The sequence below is a fragment of the Rhineura floridana genome, chromosome 11 (genome assembly GCF_030035675.1).
Source record: "Rhineura floridana isolate rRhiFlo1 chromosome 11, rRhiFlo1.hap2, whole genome shotgun sequence".
Taxonomy (NCBI): Eukaryota; Metazoa; Chordata; class Lepidosauria; order Squamata; family Rhineuridae; genus Rhineura; species Rhineura floridana.
The window spans coordinates 60,804,538-60,826,507 of record NC_084490.1 but is presented as its reverse complement, the minus strand read 5'-3'; the positions used below and the strand labels follow the sequence as shown (position 1 = coordinate 60,826,507).

At 40.4% G+C, this 21,970-nt stretch overlaps 1 protein-coding gene across 1 annotated transcript in view; it reads left to right on the top strand.

Moving 5' to 3' along the window:
• The window catches only part of BTC (betacellulin), a 40,522-nt gene extending 27,115 nt beyond the window's left edge, over positions 1–13,407 (top strand). The window contains exons 5-6 of the mRNA XM_061589440.1: positions 509–616; positions 11,980–13,407. Of these exons, the coding sequence (XP_061445424.1) occupies positions 509–614 (106 nt within the window). The 3' untranslated portion in view covers positions 615–616; positions 11,980–13,407. The remainder of the gene's footprint in view (positions 1–508; positions 617–11,979) is intronic.
• Positions 13,408–21,970: the final 8,563 nt, after the last annotated feature.

Here is a 21,970-nt window from a genome sequence, read left to right as displayed (position 1 = left end):
CAGAACAAACACTACAGTTGGCTCTTAGGCATCTTTCTGCTTCCTAACTCAGGTCCCATGGTTCTTTTGTACTTCCTCCCAGTATGCAAATGAAACCCTCTTGTTAGCATGTGCTAACAGTGCTTCTTCCTCTGAGGGGCTACTGTTCATATTCTTCTTTCTTCAAAGGCTCCTACAGTTGTGACATAAAGTTAACTGTACAAGACTAATTTGGTCAGTCTAATATGATGAGTGACCACCTAACGGCCCACAGCATTCTTTTTACCTCAGTGGGGCTTGAATACTATGGCAAAGGCCTGTTTAGTTCCAAAAACACAATCTCTTCATTGATTTCATTTGGAGAGAATATTTCTTTTCTTACATGGGATATACTTGGAAATATTTTCTAGATTTGTTAGAAATAAATTATATGTAAGACATATGCATTGGTCAAACTCATCAATTTCTGAATTTATGTACTAGATTTGCATTTAATTACACAGATTAATTTTGCAAATTTCTTTTCAAGTTACTGTCAAAAAAGACATAGGAAGAAGAAAGGGAAAGAAACAAGAACATTTGATAAGGGGCTGGCTCTTAAAACTGAAGATATTCTAGAAACAGACATCGCATGAACGTAAGGAAACTTCTGGACTGCTTTACTTTGAGGCTGCAAATAAAATTGTTGGACTAGCTGTTCTCTTTTGTTTTTCCTCTGAGTTCAGATAAATCTTGTTTTTTCCTTAAATATGCGCTTGTGCTATGTTCTGTGAGCTTGCCATGTTGTAGCTGACTGCAAATTTCTAAAGCTGCTCTGGCTGTGGGAAAGCACAGTTTCCGCATGTGTTTAAGGAGATTCACTGTACTGGCTGTCGATAAAGTTTTGACGAACTTCCCGAATGTTGGTGAAGAGCCCTAATTTCATTTTAAGGTATACTCACCTTGTAGTCATGGGGACAGACAAATTCAACATTGCTTTGCTTCTTAGTAAGGAAGCATAATGTATTCTGTGTCAGGAAGTGACAAGTGTATACAGATGGTTTTGATTGTTTCATACACCTCTGAGCTGAAGAGGCTGTAATCGAGGTGGCTGTTATTGCAAAGATTATGTTGGTTGTCCTGGCCAACTCCGTTGGATCCAGACTGACTCACTGGTGTGTCCTTCTCTGTTATGTTTAATGTGAAACCTCAAGCTTACAACATTTCATAGATCAGCTTACAGGTTACACAGAGTTCTGAATCTCTACACAGCATAACTAGACATGAATACTCAAGCTAATACATTGTCGCAGCAATTAAATACACCCTTTGAAATCCTTTAAATGGGCTCGGGGCAGGTGCTCTATTTGCATGGGGAGGGTTTATCTGAATGGGATTGGGCTAGCAATCTGTTACTCCTATAGTCAGGATAAAAAGCTGGCTCCATCTGTGAGCGCCTGCATATCTGCCTGTGTGGCCTTGGTGGCAGCAGTAGTTCATTGAAATCCTCCTTGGACACTACCTCTGGTTGAGCCTCCAATCCCCCTTCTTCAACAGGATGAATGAGCAGTGGAGGCTCAGGCGATGAGGGAGGGATGCAAGGAGAGAAAGGGGCTGGATCAGACAGTGTTTCTTTAGTTGTAACTAGAATTACAGGGGCAGAGCTATCACTGTCAAAAGCACTGAAGCCTCCTGTTTCAGTCCCTTCCTGTTGCAACCCACTGGGCCCCCTCCCCAGGATCCCAGACTTCCTCCTCTTCCTTGTGATTACTCCAGGAATGTGCCATGGGGCCCATGACATCAGTCTCTATTAGACCAATTTGGTTGTATAAGTTCTCATTGGAAAGGTGCTACAAAAGCTACAAAACATGTCCTTATAATTTCTTGTGAAATTATTTTTAATGAAGAAAACAGAGAGAGAGAAAGAGAGAGAGAGAATGAAGTTGAGGTAGGGATTGTAAAATTGATTGGTTAATTATAACCACTATGCAAGCAACACATAGGACTTCTATTGGCTTGGTTTTGTAACAAACCAAGATTCACTAAATTGGAAAAATATTTCTGGAAATGTTATTATTTATCGACTCCACTGGCTCCCAATTTGTTTTCGAGCCCAATTCAAAGTGCTGGTTTTGACCTTTAAAGCCCTAAATGGCCTTGGACCAGTGTACCTAAAGGACCGCTTACGTCCATATGTTTCTAGCCTGCATCTAAGATCATCTACCTCTGGTCTCCTCTGCGTGCCTGGAATGAAACAAGTTAGATTGACAGGCATGTGGGAGAGAGCCTTTTCAATTGTGGCTCCCAGACTTTGGAATTCCCTGCCCCGAGAAGCCCATTTTGCTCCCTCTCTGATGGCCTTCCGGAAACTTGTCAAAACTATTTTGTTCTGGAGAGCCTTTCGTTGGGACTGACGGGTCAGCCTGATACTGTTTTAAGCTTTTTATTCTTCATTTTTAAATCTTAAGTTCTTTTAGTCTCACTTTTTTATACGTGCATGCACATATATACATGCATGTTTGTATGCGTATGCATGATTGCATTTTATGTATTTTAATAGTATTTTATGCATTTTAATCTACTGTAATGTTTTGTGTTTTTATTGTGTATTTTATTATGTATGTATGCATTTTTATTGTAGCCGCCCTGAGTGCCCTGTTGTGGGGTAGAAGGGCGGGATAGAAATATTTTAAATAAATAACTAAATATTATTTATTACATTTATATACCGCCCCATAGCCAAAGCTCTCTGGATGGTTTACAAAATGATGAACAGCTCTAACACAGGTTTGCAAATGATATCCAACTGAGTCAGAGTAGACCTATTGAAATCAATGGACTTAAGTAACTTCTCCGTTGAGTTCAGTGAGTCTACCCTGAATGACTCAGTTGGAAATCATTCCTTGTTTTTTGTACAAAGCATGTGCAGCAAATAAAGGCAATCCTGCTGGTACTTACAATCTACCAGTTAATTTCACAGTACCTGCAAAAATGCAGTTTGCAATCCAAAGTTTGCAGTCTACGGTTATGCATGAAAACAAAATACTAGTTCATTTTAAAACGTAAGGGCATATTGCAATGTATATAACTGCCTTTTCAACAAGTGCTTACACAATCAAAGTGATCAAACAGATATTTAGATAATGACATTTGTTCTTTTTTATGATGGTATTTTTTTTGATGGTACAGTTGTGAGCCATGCATGGTAGTTTCATAAGACATAACACCAAATGTCTCTTGTACTGAGCAGGATTACTATCGCAACAACACACCATCAATAGGGTAAAACTAACCGCCAACTGAGGCTCCTCCGTGCTGCGGTATCGTTACATTTAGGGGGGGATTCTGACTTAGAGGGGCCTCTAAGAGGAACATTTCAGGTTCAGGCATTTGGAGTTTCATAAGACTACAATCCTCATGATCCTTACAAGGAAACTGTGGGGTGGACTGAATGAACAGCATACGTTGGCAAACCACGCTGCTGTTCTCAGTACACTATCTCTCAAGACATTGCGATCTGACCAGTGGAAAAACAGGATGTGGTTAACTTTATGGCTGTAAAGGATACTGACATCTGTAGTGGTTAAATAACTGCCTGCATATTGCCACGTAGATAAGGCTGTTGTACTATGTATGTACGTGATGTTATACAATAGTTAAAGGTCATAGGCTGTTTATGGAGAAAGAATAATCCACGCCTCCAGGCGGAGGTAAAATAAAAGCGGAGACCAGAATTACGAGGGGGGCCTCCGAAATTGAACTCTGGTCTCACCGTGTCTCACTGTGTCGTGATATCTACATCTGGTGACCCCGACGTGATTCAGAACAAACACCCTCATACCCACTGGCAGGATCAGCCAACGGTGCACCTCAGCGTACAGCTCCCATTCGTGAGTATGGGGGGGGAATTGTCAGCTCAGCAGAAGGTTCATGCACAAGAGCTACAAAAAATTTTAAAACAGGATACCTCAGCTTTTGTAAGTCGTTCTCACATTGAATCATTGTTAAAAACAATTCAATGTCAATGTCCATGGTATCCAGAGCAAGGATCACTACGTCAGTCAGATTGGATAAAGATAGGGAGAAAATTACATGAAGAACCAAGAGCACCTATTCACCATCTCTTATTATGGCAAAAGTGTGCTGAGGCCATTAGTCATTTAGGGATAAAAGAGACATCGCTGTTTGCCAATTCTGACCAGAAAACTCCTCTTTATCCCCAACTTTCTTTACCTACACCTGAAAAGGATATTGAGAAATTTGTAAATGCTCCTCCATATAGCCCTCCAGTCCAACAAGAACAGGTGACTGGGAAGGTTAAAGCAGCCATAGCTCAGGCTGCAGCCTCAGGATTATTATCTATGGAAGAAATGGGAGACTGGGAGGGTACAATTTCAGCTTTTCCCGTTACATATCAGCCAGATCCTAATAATGCTAATAATCGCATAGCAACTTGGACAGCTCTTCCGTTTTCTGTTATTAGAGAAATAAATAAGGCAGTAAGAGAATATGGGATTACGGCTAATTATGTACAAGGGATGTTGGAAGGAGTAGCTACTGGATATAACATGATCCCTCAAGATTGGAAGGATCTCTTTAGGATGATTTTGACTCCTTCGCAATATGTAGTTTGGGACCAAGAATTTAGACATGCTGCTATAGCAGCTGGGGATGCTAATATCATTCCCGAGCAAATTTATGGGTCAGGTAATTTTGCTACCATAGCACAACAAGGGGTATTGCCTGAAGCCGCATTTCATCGAACTGCTGAGTGTATACAGAAAGCATTTAAAAAGGTGCCTGCTGGGAAAGAACCCTTACGTTCTTTTACGAATGTACGGCAGCAAGCAACAGAGCCCTATTTTCAGTTTGTTGACCGTTTGAAAGAGGCTCTGACACGGCAGGTTGATAACCCTCAGGCACAAGGGGAATTATTGTTAAAATTAGCTTACGAGAATTCTAACACAGACTGTAAAAAGATTTTGAAAAACATTATTCATAGACCGCAATATGAATTGGGAGACATGATTCAAGCTTGTGCAGAGGTAGGTACACATGTTCATGCCATGACATTGTTAGCTGGGGCATTAAGACAGGGTAACAAACCTACAGGCAATTGTTTTAATTGTCAAAAGCCTGGTCATTTCAGAAGGGAATGTCGGGCTCCTGGCGGAGGAGCATTTAAAGGTGGGGGCACTGTTACAAACCGGCCAAAGAAGATCTGTCCGAAATGTAAAAAGGGTTATCATTGGGCTAATCAGTGTCGTTCAGCTCCCACTACCAATACCAATGTGTCTTCCCGTCCTATTGAGGGAAACTGAACTTGGGGCAGGCTTCCAGCCCCGAATCTCAAGGAAGTGTACCCACCCCTGCTACTCAAGGAAGCGCTGGAATTGATTTAATACATGCAGAGTCAAAAGATGTTCCTTTGCCTGGAGCAGTTCTTTTAATGCCTACCACACTCACTGGCCCTTTACCAGAAGGCACCGTAGGCCTTGTACTACCGCGATCCTCTGCTTCCAAGAATAATATAATGGTGGTACCTGGTGTTATTGATTCTGATTATCAGGGAATTATTTATATTCAGTATTGGAGTCACCTTCCCCTTCAGTTGAAGAAGGGAGATTCTTTTGCGCAACTATTGTTATTGCCATATCGTCTTTTCACATCGAACACTTCCTCCCAAAAACGTACTGGTGGATTCGGATCTACAAGGACGAAATCGCCGAGTGTGAGTATTTCAGGTAATCCTTTCCATCCACAGGTAGCTGCAGTACTGGCAGAAGTGACCAGGGAGAAACCGGTTCGTAAGTATTGTTTAAACAATGTTATTTTTGAAGGTATTATAGATTCTGGGGCAGATGTCACAGTAATTGCTGAACATAACTGGCCATCCTCTTGGCCAGTAGAAGTGGCCCCTTCTGTGTGGGGAGTGGGCGGAGCTCAGGATTCAAAACGGAGTAAGGATTGGATACAAGTTGTTGCTCTTGATGGTGATCGTATAGCCCACATTCGCCCTTGTATTTTGGACATTTCAGTAAATCTGTGGGGAAGGGATTTACTGGAGCAATTCCAGACCACCATTGTTATTAATGATTAGCCAACAAAAGGCAGCTCTTCCTTTACAATGGAAGACAGACATACCCATTTGGGTAGAACAATGGCCCTTACCCAAAGAAAAATTAGAAGCTCTGCACCAACTGGTAAAGGAGCAACTGGAAGCTGATCATATAGCAGAAAGTAATAGCCCTTATAACACCCCAGTGTTTGTGATTAAAAAGAAATCTGGAAAGTGGAGGCTCTTACATGATTTACGAGAAATAAATAAATTAATTGTGCCCATGGGTCCGCTACAATGTGGGACGCCTAATCCAAATTTAATTCCATATGACTATTCCTTAGCTATTATAGACCTGAAAGATTGCTTTTTCACAATACCGTTACAAGCGCAAGACGCACCGAAATTTGCGTTTACTGTTCCCGTATATAATAACTCTGGCCCTGCGCAACGATATCAATGGAAAGTGCTACCTCAGGGCATGTTAAATAGTCCAACCCTATGTCAACAGTTTGTAGACATGGCCCTGCGACCCTTTCGGGCTCAATACCCTACATTATTGGTCTACCATTATATGGATGACATCTTGGTGGCTGGGAGAACCCTCCCATCTATGTGGCAACAACACCTTACTGATCATTTGTCACAGTCAGGGTTGCAGATTGCCCCTGAAAAGGTACAACTCAAAGAACCATTTCTGTATTTAGGACATAAATTAATGCAATCCTACTCCACTCCTGTATTGCCCTGTCTTACTTTGTCAATGAAGCCAACTTATGTAGAACTACAACAATTCTTGGGTTCTATTAATTGGATTCGACCATATTGTAAACTTACCACTCAAGACATGGGGCCTTTATTTGAATGTTTAAAACAAGGACGTCAACCTGCAGATATTATTACTTTAACGGAACAGGCAAGGCAATCCCTAGAATTAGTTTCTACAACGTTAAAAGCTATTTGGGTGGATCGACAAATATTGAATAAACCACTGATTTTATTTGTTTTATTTGATGGAAGCCAACTTTTTGCTGCACTCACTCAGGAGTCAGGCTCCAATGCGACACATATAATAGAGTGGCTTTACTTAGCCCATACACCAAAGTCATCTATCACAACTTTGCCAATGCAAGCAGCAGAAATAATCCAAAAAGCACGATTACGATCAAGGCAATTATTAGGTATCGATCCGGTTGAAATTTCGTTGCCTCTTAAACTTTACACATGGGAAAATGCTGTTGCACTTTCTGATGACCTTCAATGGGCTTTAGTCTCTTATTTGGGCACAATTTCATGTCGTTCCTCATCAGATCCACGGCTTCAAATTACACAAAAAATTCCTATCCAGTTTCAATCTGTAATCAGTTTACAACCCTTACCTGCGGTCACGGTCTATACTGATGGCAGTCCAACTAGAGGGGTTGTTGCATGGCACGAGCAGGGGGTTTGGAAGACAATTTTCACCTTACCCCAAACTTCCGCTCAGAGATCTGAGTTGGCCGCTGTTAGTATGGCGCTGTTGACTTTTGCAGATCAGGAGGTTAACATTATTACCGATAGTCTTTATGTTAAGAATGTTGTACTTGCATTACCCGGTAGTTATGTCTCTCCCATGCTGGACACTAATCTACTTGCTCTTATGCTTACACTTCAAAAACTCATACATACTCGGTCTTGTCGATTTGCTATATTTCATATTCGCAGTCATCAACCTTTCCCAGGATTGTTAACAGAAGGTAATCAATATGCTGATCAGGCTCTTCGTGCCCTCCTTTGCACACCCATAGAAAGTCATGCCCTTCATCATCAAAATGCTAAAGCACTCCAGAAGCAATTCCATCTTACTGCCCAGGAAGCCTCTGCCATTATTCAACAATGTCCCCAATGCACACAGTTAACTCTATCCCCAGAACCAGGAGTGAACCCACGAGGTCTCATAGTTAACCAGTTGTGGCAAATGGATGTTACACATTTTCCTACTTTCTCCCCATGGAAGTATTTGCATGTTACAGTAGATACATATTCCGGATACATATGGGTAACTCCTCAGAAAGGGGAAAAAACTAAGAATGTTATTAATCATGTCATTCGTTCTATTGCCATCATGGGCCAACCTCAGACGATAAAAACTGATAATGGCCCTGCATATGTTTCACAGCAATTTGCACAGTTTTGCACTAAGTGGTCCATTACACATTTGTTTGGTATTCCTTATAATTCTACAGGTCAAGCTGTCGTCGAACGTACCAATCGTACCCTTAAAGAGCATTTGCTTAAACAAAAACAAAAAGGAGGAGTACCACTGGGATTGGCCACCAAAGAGGAGTGGCTGGCACAAGTGTTGTTTACCATTAATCATTTAAATTTGTCTCAATCTCCCAATACTCATTTTTCCTTTTCTACTCGAGCGCAGCGGCATTTTCAGCAGTCGGAGTCTCTACCTGCCCCGCGGGTGCAGTTTCGGCAACTACCAAATCCAGAGTGGAAAGGCCCAGTTCCGCTTATAACGTGGGGTCGAGGTTACGCGGCTGTGTCTACGCCTGACGGTCCTGTGTGGGTACCTGCTAGGTGTATCCGGCCCTGGAAAGACGATGTCCTGGCACGATAATCTTAAGAATCCCATCCCTAATTTTTCTCTGCAACTTCAGGATACTGGGATGTCTTCCAGGAAGCGTGGTCGGAATGTTCCGCAACCTCCCGTGACTTGGGGCCAGATAAAGAACTTAGCAACACAAGCAGAAAAAGCAATGGAACAAGCCGGGGTGGACAAGACAACTGAGAATACCATTCTTGCTTTAATTGCGTCTTTAAATACAAATTCTATTTTTGTACTTTGCATTTGTTGGATTTTAGGAAGCGCCGGGGCTGACAGGTTGGGGCAGGAGTTGGGGATGCGGTTTCAACACAATATCTGGGTTCAGTTAGCAAGAATGACAAATGTGAGTGACTTTTGCATGACTGAACATGTACAGGAAATGGGTATGTTGGGAACATGTTTAATACCCGTATGCAAAGCACCTGGGGATATTGGGAACATTACAGGACTTGGGCGGTTCATGAATACTTCAGAGATTAAATATCATACTGTTTCGAATTGGGGAACTCCAACCTTCCAGCTGCCTGTTAATGCTTTTCAATTATTTACATCACATGTTGCAAATTCCATTAATAATACGTGTGCTCGGATGGTTAATTGTAGTCGACATAAGGTGCAGAAGGGATGTCTAAAGGTTGGGAGACCCACATGGAATTGTACACAGCACATTAACATATCCAGTATGTACGGACACATTCCTTTACCAGGTGGATGGTTTTGGACATGTGGAGAAACCACTTTTAATTATGTTCCCGCTAATATTTCTGATACCATCTGTTGCCTGAGTCGACTGGTTCCCATTTTCCTTCATAAAAGGGAGTTGCTAGCCCAACGTAGGAAAAGAGAAGCTGTTACCATGCCGGCTGATTGTAATGACAAGGTGGAATTGCTTAATAAAGCAGAAAGTGTATCACTAGCCATCTCCCTTGTTGGACTTCCTGCATTGGCAGTAAGTAACAGCAATCAATTACATAAATTAGCCTGTAATTATGTTAAGATGATAAATGCCACCTCTCGAGCCATTGCTTTGTTAAATGAAGAGCAGGGTATATTAAGACAAGCTATCTTGGATAATCGTGCAGCTATAGATTACCTGCTATTACAACATCAGTTGGGGTGCGAAACTATAAAGAATATGTGCTGTTTTAATTTAACTGACAACAGTTTTGAAATCAGAACACAGGTAAAAAACTTGAAGGATCTAGCTAATAACATTTTGCAGGACGCCCCTACAACTTGGTGGCAGTGGCTTTGGAGTTGGCTGCCCACTGGATGGCTAAGTCAGATTCTTAGATATGCTATTCTTTTACTCATTTTAAGTATAGGCTTATGCTGTTTTTTACAATACCTTTTCCAGACGTGTACACCTGTTGCTCCGCGACCATTACGTAGTAATTACTTTTTGCTAAAAAATAAAAAAGGGGGAGATGTGGGGTGGACTGAATGAACAGCATACGTTGGCAAACCACGCTGCTGTTCTCAGTACACTATCTCTCAAGACATTGCGATCTGACCAGTGGAAAAACAGGATGTGGTTAACTTTATGGCTGTAAAGGATACTGACATCTGTAGTGGTTAAATAACTGCCTGCATATTGCCACGTAGATAAGGCTGTTGTACTATGTATGTACGTGATGTTATACAATAGTTAAAGGTCATAGGCTGTTTATGGAGAAAGAATAATCCACGCCTCCAGGCGGAGGTAAAATAAAAGCGGAGACCAGAATTACGAGGGGGGCCTCCGAAATTGAACTCTGGTCTCACCGTGTCTCACTGTGTCGTGATATCTACAGGAAACATGCTTCAGAGAGTGCTCAGAAATGTCATTGCAACAACTTCAGCATCTGGGCAGACAAGATGGAGGACTGCCTGGCTAGTGAGAGACCCTCCCTCTCTGTTGGTTACCTCTTTCACTTTGCAAGCAAAGGTAAGGAGTTGGTTTTCCCCCTCCTCTTACCATAGCTTGCAAAGAGAGGGAGAACCACCAGCATTTTGTAAGCATTCCTTTTGAGTACTTGCTAAAGTCCTCGCTGTTTTTTGTGAGTCATCAAAGGGAATGCTCACAAAAGCCTAATTGCCTCAAACACAAACAGGTGGATGTTCACTCATCTTTTAATTCACACCATCTCTGAGCTCATAGCATGGTACCCTGCTTGCAGTGGAACAGTGCATGTAATGAAAGACTGTTCGGAAACTTAAACTTGTACAAAGAGCTACAGCCAGAGTGTTAACTGGGGCTGGTTACAGGGACCATACAACTCCCTTGTTACAACAGCTCCACTGGCTGCCAGTCTGTTTCCGGTCACAATTCAAAGTGCTGGCTTTGACCTATAAAGCCCTATACGGCCTAGGTCCAGGCTATTTGTCAGACTGTATCTCCCTATATGAGCCTGCCCGGGCCCTGAGATCTTCAGGAGAGGCCCTTCTCTCAGTCCCAACACCTTCACAAGCACGATTGGTGGGGACGCGAGATAGGGCCTTCTCGGTGGCTGCTCCCAGGTTCTGGAACTCCCTTCCTAGGGAGGCATGAATGGCCCCTCCTTGCCATCCTTCCGTCGGCAAGTAAAGGCTTTTTTATTCCGACAGGCTTTTGAGATAGAAAGTGTTTAGGATTGGGCTCTACAAGGTTTGTTTATTGTTTTATGCTGTTATTTGTATTATTTTAAATTGTTTTTTAGTATTTTAAGTCCTTGTTTCATGGTTTTAAGGTTGCGTATAGTTTAATTGTATCTTAATTGTATATTTTTGTATGTTTTTAACTACATGTAGTTTTATTTGTAAGCCGCCCTGAGTTCCAGTTTGGAAAAAGGGCGGGGTAAAAATAAAGCTTCATTCATTCATTCATAATGTGCTTGCAGAATCTACCCATTTACTAACCTTTCTGAGGTGGTGTGTGATGTCCTCTAAACCTGCTAGCTTTGGTTTCTGATGAATGAGTCTCATTACCTGCCCACAGCTGTTTTCTTCACCACAGGCTGAAATAAAAAAGGATTCACCATGAGCTTTTATGAACTGGACTTTTTAGAGGCCTGTTCTGGCACTTTCTCCCTTTTTTATAAGGTTTTCACAGGAGCTGTTTGGTCTCTTCATGCTTCACTTTGCATCGATATGTTTGGGAATTAAACAACGGCAAAAGTCTGGATCTTAGTTCAGATTTAAGTTTGTGTTTCTGTTGCATGAATTATGGGATAACCATCATTCTGAGCTGTGGGAAGGAATGATGAGACACACATTTCATGAATAATAAAAACACAGTCCCCTGAACACTTACATAAAAGTAAGTGACAGCAATGAACACTGTGGGACTGCTGCTTAGTGTGACACAATACATATTCTGACTGAATTACTTTCTCTCTTAACCCCACAGGTTGTCAAAGGTACTTGCAGGCAAGTTCCAAACTCTCCAGTACCCTTTCTTTATGAAATTTGTGAGGGCTAGTGACTTGAAAAGAAATGTGGATCAGTGAATGCAGGTGGAATGTTTACTGTACTTTTGTAACTTTATTCTGCGAAACAAATCAGAAAGAACTGCAAAGCCAGGAATTTTCAGAAGTGCCTAATGGATTTTCACAGTGCAGCCCTTCATATTCCCTTAAATGCTTCAATAGCCCCTCTTGAGTTTGCCAGGTTGAAAGAGGAACAGGTGTTCTGTTTGTAATTAATACGAGTAGATTCAGTATCAACTATTTTTATGTACAGCAAAATCAGTGAACTAAAGAATGCCTTCGGGAGTGAACGTGAAGGACAATTATGTCTGGATTTTGTACTTATACAAACAACTATAACTTTAATTGATGATAAAATGTGTTTCTGTTTATATGTGGAAATTATTATTTCTTTGGGCTGTTTCCAGTACAGCTGACCTCTTATGCTTTACTTTGACATAATCTTGATGGAGACAGATACATTATAACTATAGTAATGAGGTTTTAGAAAAGATTCATTTCTGTGTATGTTTTCTGTTAGTTATTTGAAAAATGCAAACAGTAGGATAGGCAGATGATTTTTTGTTGGTTCCTTATGCTTCCATTGAATCAGAGCAATGCTTAACAGCAAAGGTCCTGTACACTTTTAATGCTGGCAGATGTATGCCGTAATAAAACTTGAAGGACTTTTTGTTGTCAGATATCAAAGCAGAACAGTTTATTGTGACACACCTCAGCATTGTATTTAGGAGCTTTCTACATGATCAATCAAAATGTGCCTCATTTACTTGGCAGCTTCTGTACTGCACCCCTTCAGGTACTATAAGTGGTGCTAACATTGTGTCCCAACACAACTTGCTGAGGTGCAGCCACACTGATATTCACCCCTTCTTCTTGTGAGCTGTGTAGAAGTTGGCTCAAGTGCAGGAGAAGGCAAGACCTTCAAAGAAAGTTTTGTTTTGTGTTTTTTAAAATTGTTCAGAATGGCAGGATACTCTAGGGGAGGATGGGTAACCTTGCTGCTGTTAATATTTAAAGTGTTTTTGGCTAGGTGAAGTTTCTGATGGTAGAGATGTACAGAGAGGGCTGAATATCCTCGAAAAAATCTAATATTTTTTTCAGGCATGGGAAGGAGAGTTTGTGTTCCGGGGAGGGTTAGCTTTTATAACTAATATGCCTCCTACCCTGCACTAGTATTGTTATCGCTCCTGTATCGCTGCACTGTTCATATATTGTATTATTGTATTTTACTGTATGGTGTTTTTAACCTTGCATGTACGTTGCCTAGAGTGGCCATCGGCCAGATAGGCGACACATAAATTAAAATGTATTATTATTATAATTATTATTATAAACAGCAGTCTGTGATATGTCTACAGTTTCATTCTGTACAGTAACTACATAAGCATGGCATTACTTTTTCCCATGTATCAATAATTTTAATTTGTGGGAAAATGTGATCTCCTTCTCAATGGAATAACAACCTTGAGAGAAGACACTTGGACTGAATTTCTCTTGCCTAAAACTGTGGAGAGACTTTCTTGATTCCATTTTTCTAAGTGTGTATATACCTACTGTTTTTTGAATAAAATAGTAGTTAGAATTTAGGAATATCATCTAAGACTGCTTAGAAATGAATCAATGATGTGTAATGATAGTTAATTTATAGACAATAACAGGACAAATTAAAACCCCAAGAATTTTTAATTTTCCTGGCACCAGCCATAGGTCATTATTCAACCAATTCCCATCATAGTCTGTAGGGACACTGTGTTTCAGCTTCAAGGAACACAATCTTAGGACAACATTTTAGATTTTCTCTCAAATTCTGCAATATCTCTCTCTCCACCCACACTTAAGAGAAATTGTTTGGGAGAAGTTAATAGATTTTCATCTAAATTTACATTATGGGATTTCCAAATCACTTCCCAGAATGAATGGGAGTTCACTGTCAGATGCCATAATTGGAAGAAAATTCATTTTTACATAATAATAACCAAACTGTTCACTGGCTTGTTTGAGCCAGAGTTAGTAGCTACACTCTGAATAACCATTCACAATCACTGTATCTGATCAGATCACCTTATAGTAAACAACTGGAATTGCTGTTTGTTTTTTTCCTAATGTACAAATAAATGTCAGTATTGTAGCAAATATGAGATTATACTTCTGTTATATTTGATCTTGTGTGCTGAATTATAATGAACTGAAGGCAGGCATCTTTTTGCTGTTCCGGGAGTTTGGAGGAAAGACAGCTACAAACACATGGATCTATGTAAGTGAAAATAGCACTTCCAGTTGATATTATTTTGTGAAAGTCTAGTATTTGACAGCATTGTGACTTTTTCTCTGTAAGATTCAAGAGTGACTAGGAGAAATTAGACTGGGGAAACAAGTGGGTGGTGAAGATCACTAGAGGCTGGGGAAGGATTTTGATATACAAATTAAATACAAAGTTTAAAATTGGGGTAATTCATGTTGCATACTTACCTTCCTAATAAAATTGGATATACCATTTTGTTGTGAAAACAAATCTGTGTACACCTCTCTTCAGAGCAGTGTACAACTTTCTCTCCAATAGCCGTTCTGGGCTCCTGCTGGGAGGAAGGGCAGGATATAAATCAAATAATAGACAGACAGGCAGACATTTTGGCTAAATCCATACCCAGGCATATGTCGTCGAGTTCCTCAAGTAATCTTTTGCTTGTCAAAGACATCAAAATGTTCTTTCATGTGCAGCATTAAACATAGGAATACTCTCACTGATTGTACATAACCCATAGCTTCTGCAAAGCAAGATTATATTTATCTTTTATGTAGTGGAGGCAAACCTTAATTTTTGGGGTGTGTGTGTGTGTTTCTTCATAGTGTTTTGCTTTTGGTGAGCATTTTACTTCTGTTTCCTCAGTATGTATTGCATCCAAACCATATTCTATAAGTTTTAATTATACAAGTTGAGCAAGTTCTGAGACTTTGGTTTTTAAGACAAGTGACAGCAATACAAACAGATTTATTTTCAGAAAATCTTTGAAACTCACTAGTTAAGCATGTTTTTCTGAAATCTTTATCTTAATGAGTCTGTTCTATAGACAACTTTTGTGTACTGCCTGGACTTCAGGCTTCAAATCATTGCCTTCAAACATAAAGCTGTAGTAATGGTTTCACTTTATATTTCATTACATACCTATTTATTTATTTATTATTTGATTTATATCCCACCCTTCCTCCCAGTAGGAGCCCAGGGTGGCATACCTGTTATTCATGTTCAGAAATTCACTGATTTAGAGCATTCACAGAGAAGTGTGCCTGAGACACTCAACGTCTTGCCAAGCAATCAGATATAACTCTAAGCAGTTGAAGATTTTTTTTGTGGAAGTGAAAAGAAGGGCACAAATGTCAAAGACTAATACTGAATGATTATGCATGCATTACCTTGTCACCTTTTGACCTATCTTGAGATAGTACTGTGAGGCTGAATTTAGACAGCGGTTTATTCCATTTTCCTGACATTCATTGTTGTGTTACAACCATGCCCACTGATGTGAATGACATTTGCATAGTGATTTATTGGTCAAAACAGCTGGTCTAGCACAGTGGGGAGGAGAGCCTGGGTGGGAGTCCAGAGTCTATGAGTTCAAATCCCCGCTTGTGTCTCCTGAGTGTCAAGGGCCAGCTAAAGATCACCTCCACAGTGAGTGGCTCAGGGGTTACATGCCCTGCCACCTGTGCAGTTGTGGGCAAGCTGCATAGTCCCAAGGAGCCCAGTTGCCCTCCAGCTGGCAGTTGCAGACAAGGAAGGGGCTGGCTTGTGCAGCTGTGGCAAGCTGAGCAGGCCCTAGCCAGCTGGGGAGGACTAGCCTCAGAGGGAGGCAATGGTCAACCCCCTCTGAGTACCGCTTACCATGAAATCCCTATTCATAGGGTAGCCATAAGTTGGGATCGACTTGAAGGCAGTCCATTTCCATTTCATATTGGTCAAAAAGCCACCATTTCATAATGCAACAGGTACTGCAGCATGACAGGGTTAGAAATCAGGACAGAAGCACTAGCATTATAATCAGTAAAACTAACACAATAAACCCCATGTCTGAATGCAGCCTGAGTGTTGCAAGAATGTCTGTAACTTAGCCTTTTTCACAGCATTGCAAAAGTGTGGCATACTCATGAGTGGCATTTTAATTTCAAGCCTTTATGTTTGGGATGTTCTTTCTTCTGAACAACTATGAATTCGGCATAATTCAGAGATAAAAGTATACACTTCCTCCAAGAAAGTATTCCTGCATCCATTTCTCCTTCATGTATATCAATAACTAAATTGAGCCTATGATTCAAACAGTAAGTGAACAATGCTTGAGATGCTTCCTTTATGAGAGCTTGTATACAATTAGGTTTTCCACTCATAACATTGGCACCATTATAAGTCTGGACAATACAGTTATGTATACAGTATTAACAGCGTGCCATGACAATATGTTCTTCATCTACTGAAATAATAATAATAATAATAAATTTAATTTCTGTGTCGCCTATCTGGCCAAAGGCCACTCTAGGCGACGTACAAAACAGTTAAAACACAATGAGATAAAATACAATAATACAATAAAAAACAGTATGAGAATAATACAGCAGCAACAATATTAAAACAGGGTAGGAGGCATTTAAGTCACAGTAATTAACCCTCCCCGGAGATCCCAAAGGCCTGTGGAAAGAGCCAGGTCTTTAAGGCTTTATGGAATACATTTAGGGAAGAGGCGTGCTGGAGATCTTGTGGGAGGGAGTTCCAGAGAGTGGGGGCCGCCACTGAGAATGCCCTCTCTCTTGTACCCGCCAATCTAGCTGTTTTTGTCGGCGGGATTGAGAGAAGGCCTTGAGTGGCTGATCTTGTCGGGTGGCATAATTGGTGGCGTTGAAGGCGCTCCGTAAGATAAACTGGGCTGAGACTGTATAGGGATTTAAAGGTTAATACCAACACCTTGAATTGGGCCCGGAAAACAACTGGAAGCCAGTGTAGATCGAACAACACTGGTGTGATGTGATCCCGGCGGCGACTATTCGTAAGTAGTCGAGCCGCCGCATTTTGTATAAGTTGTAATTTCCGGACTGTTTTCAAGGGTAACCCCACATAGAGACTTTGCATCCAGTAACTTTTCAAAGTGGTAACCAAGAAATCTTTTCTATACCGTGCTATGTCAGAAATACCCCAAGACAACCTGCAAATGCTTAACTTTGCAAATGTCTTTTGTTAACAGTTATAAAGAAAATGTTTGCTGTTTGTTAGCTTATTAAATCAAGTTCAGTTTCTGACATTGAGGGATATCCAACAAAGTCATGCTTTGAATAGACCCATTGAAATAAATAGATGTAAGTTAATGTGAACACCTATATTGACATATGGATGTATTTTTGCTCTGTTGCTAGTGGGGTACCTACTGAGGCCAAACTTTCATAGCGGTCTGGGGCTACATTTAAGAACAGCAGATAAAAGAAGCCTTTGATGTCTACTGTTATGTTGTGAACCTCTTATTAAGGACACTGAAGACATTGATCTGCACAATTACCCGCTGTATAGAACTTTGATGTTCCATCTTGATCCTTTAGAGCCGAAGCTCATCAAATCAATTGCACTTAATTTTCAATACATTTTAAAATCAGGGTGTCTTTTTCAAAATATTTGCAATATTATAAAAGGACTAAAAAATCTTGAAATTCAGTGAAGATCCTTTAAAAAAAAATGTTTATGCTACTATCAACCTGATCTACAAACCAGTTAGGGATGGAAAGAGCTGCCAATTTTGGTTTCTTCTGCTTCTCATTTTTTCAATCTGAAATTCAGTTCTCCACATCTCTGCAGTAATTTGTGGTGTTTTTTTTTTTTTAAATCCTCATGAAAAAATTTCAGCATTTCAGTGATTTCTCCCAATAAACACATTTTTGTCTGCAGTTTTGATTAATGTACACATTTCTGAAAGCGATTTCTCCTAATATTATGATGTCTTTGTATTTTATTTTTGCTAACATTCATTTTATGCACACTTTCCTGTAATACATGCATTTCTGTAAACACTGGTTGGAAACCTCATTGCAAGATTCAGATTAGTGTGAATTTCAAAGAATGGCTGTCTTTCAGTTCTCGTACTGTTTTGGAAAGTGCAAATTTGATAGCCGGCTTTAAATGAGAACTGAATTGCATTTATCTTCCATCCTTAAAGCAAGTTAAGCCACAGTGCTCAGTTATAAGAAAGTTTGGCCTTATTGATGTCTCTGGAGTATAGACCCTTATATGGGGCTTAATTTTGAGTAAATTTGGATAGAATTAGACTGTATTGCCTGCTTGTTTCCCTTTTTTTAATAGTTTTTCAGCTTAACTACTGGGAAGTATTTATTTCTAGAAACATGTATAGACTACCTGATTGGATTAGTTTGGATAAAAAAGAAAAGTTGTTCTGATAAAGTCAAGTCTGTAAGTGGAGATTATTATGATAATTAATTAATTAAATTTATATCCCGTCCTTCCTCCCAGAAGGAGCCCAGGGAGGCAAACAAAAAACTGAAAACATTCTGAAACATCTTAAAAACAGACTTGAAAATACATTAAACCAAAACATCTTTAAAAACATTTTTAATATAAATAATATAAAAACATAATATAAAATAATATAAAAAATCAAAACATTTTTAAACGTCTTTAAAAAAAAGTTTTAAAAGCATCTTACAAAGCAATTCCAACACAGACACAGAGTGGGATACGGTCTCTATTTAAAAGGCTTGTTGAAAGAGGAAGGTGTTCAGTAGGCACTGAAAAGATAACAGAGATGGTGCCTGTCTAATTCTTAAGGGGAGGGAATTTCAAAAGATAGGTGCCACAACAATAAAGGTCCCTTTCCTATGTTGTGCAGAATCAGAGCTTGGAAAAGTTACTTTTTTGAACTACAGTTCCCATCAGCCCAATCCACTGGCCATGCTGGCTGGGGCTGATGGGAGTTGTAGTTCAAAAAAGTAACTTTTCCAAGCTCTGTAGACCTCCTGATAAGATGGTATCTTCAAGAGGCCCTCACCCGCAGAGCACAATGATCGGCTGTGTATGTAAGGGTTAAGATGATCGTTCAGGTTTCCTGGTCCCGAGCTGTATAGGGCTTTGTACACCAAAACCAAAACCTTGAACTTGGTCTGGTAGCAAATGGGTAGCCAGTGCAATTCTTTCAGAAGGTGGGTGACATGTTAGCAATATCCTGCCCCAGTGAGCAGTCGCCCTGCTGTAATTTGCACCAGCTGCAGCTTTCGGACCAACCTCAAGGGCAGCGCCACATAGAGTGCATTACAGTAATCTAGCATGGAGGTTACCAGTGCATGGACAACAGTGGTCAGGCTATCCCGGTCCAGATATGACCACAGCTGTCTTACCAGCTGAAGCTGGTAAAAGGCACTCCTAGCCACTGAGGTCACCTGGACCTCTAGTGACAGGGATGGATCCTGGAGCACCCCCAGACTACAAACCTGCTTTTTCAGAGAGTGTACGACTCCATCTGAAGCAGGCAATTGGCCAGTTATTGGAACTTGGGTATCACCAACCCACAGTACCTCCATCTTGCTAGAATTCAGACTTAGTTTATTGGCCCTCATTCTGCCCACCACGGAGTCCAGGCACCAGGTCTTGAACAGCCTCTCCCAATTCAGATGTTACAGAGAAATAGAGCTGGGTATCATCAGGTTACTGCTGACATCTTGCCCCAAATCTCCTGATGACTGCTCCCAAGGGCTTCATATAGATGTTAAACAGCATTGGGGACAAGGTGGTACCCTATGGCACCCCACAGCACAACTGCCAGAAAGCCAAAAGATAATCACTCAATGCTATTATCTGAAAACGTTCCTGGAGGTAGGATAGGAACCCCTGTAAAACAGTGCCTCCAATATTCATCTCACTAAGTCAGTTCAGAAAGTTACCATGGTCAATAGTATCAAAAGCCACAGAAAGATTAAGTAAAAATAACAAGGTCACAATCCCCCTGTCCTTCTCCCAATAAAGGTCATCCATCAGGTCGACCTAGGCCGATTCAGTCCCATAACCAGGTGTGAACCCAGATTGGAATGGGTCAAGATAATCTTGTTTCATCCAAGAGTACTTGCAATTGCTGCCCCACAACTCTCTAAATGCACCCTCCAAAGAAAATGTCGTTTCAGTTCCATTAGTAAGAAAAATAGTCATCCCAGCACTTTCAGAAGCATGACTGGTTGAGACAGAAAATAAGGACTTTTCTATGTTGGCACTCAGGTTGTGGAATTTCCTACCTGGAGAGTTTCAGTAGAATCCCTACAATTATCTGGCTAACCCTTACAAAAACTGTGTAAGGTAGATCAGTGAGATTAATTAAAATGATAAAAATTAATTTCTTTTTTTAAAAAATCAAAAAGCCATGTTTTCTGATCTCATCTGAATTTTTTTGCAGGAAAAATTCCAGAAGTGTGCATTTCGATTGTAGACAAATACAGACTCTAGTGGGTGGAGTTCAAGTCAAGGAACCATGTCCAGGAATACAGAACCAGGAAATCCAAGGCAGAATCCTTTAGAAGCAAAATTCTGTAAGCATCCCTATATGCAAGCCATCAAGCCAAATGCAATCCACCAACCATGTGGTAGTTCATGGGATTCTTGATAAGCCTGTTTTTGCTACCTGTTGTGGATTGCAAAAACTTGGGTGGTCACAAATAGTTGTATCCAGCTTTTCTTCAAAGCATGAACTCAAAGTGGCTCATACAGACTGCTTCTTGGTTTGGGTGATTTACAGAGTTAAAAGGGTCCACTTTACACTCAGACTTACTTTAGGATTGTGCTAGGCTGAGGAGAGGGAACTGCTGGCATAACCTTTTTTTGCAATTGGTGACCCTTGACTCTTTTTGCTGCATATTTTTGCTATTGTCAGTGTCCATTTCCCTTTTTTTGTTCAGTTCATTAATGATTGCATTGTACATTCGCTTCTACATACTGCTTTTTGATCAAGCTGGATCAGCATTTTGGTAGATTGTGATCTGACAAGCATAATAGTGCCAAACCCTGTTCCTGGCTTTTCAGAAATTCCCAATTTCGCCTTGTCAAATTTCACTCATACATGCACACACAAGTGTACCCCCACTCTCTGGATCCACAACCTCTACCCATGAGGATGGCTCAGCCTAGATTTTGTGGTTCAATAGCTGACATCCACATGTCTCATGGTCTAAACTCAATGTAACACATATAATGTGACTATTTATTTATGTAATTTGATCATTTAATTGTTAAATTTATATCCCACCCTTCCTCCCAGAGGAGCCATTGGTGGCAAAAACACAAGTGATAAACCATTAAACATCTTAAAACAGTACAGATGCAGACTAGGAAAGATCTCTACTTAAATGGCTTGTTGAAAGGAGAAGGTCTTCAGTAGATGCCAAAAAGACAGTGAAGACAGTGCATGTCTAATATTTCACGGGAGGGCATTCCAAAGGGTAGGTCTACAACACTAACGGCCCAATTCCTGTATTGTACAGAATGGACCTCCTGATAAGATGGTATCTGCAGGAGGCCTAGTAACTCTTGTCTATTCCTGCTAAAATATGTATGCCAACAAAAAAGAGTTCACTTGCCAAATGTGCAGAAAAAAATGGTTTCCGGTAAGAATATCACTCTCCCATTGGGGCAAAGTTTAAAAATATTCAGTACCAACATATATTTTTCCCCATGTGCTAAAATAGATGGCTAAAATTAATTGTACCTAAGTTCTGTTGAAGGCCATGGGACTACTTGAGTTCATCCCATTTAACTTCCTCCCCTGGTTTCAGTGGCCACAATCAACTTTAACTGGATTGGGGCCAACATTTGTATTTTTAAAATTACAATTTATTAGCTTTTACAGTAGAAGAGACAAAGCCAAATTCCCTTCCAGTCTTAGTGAT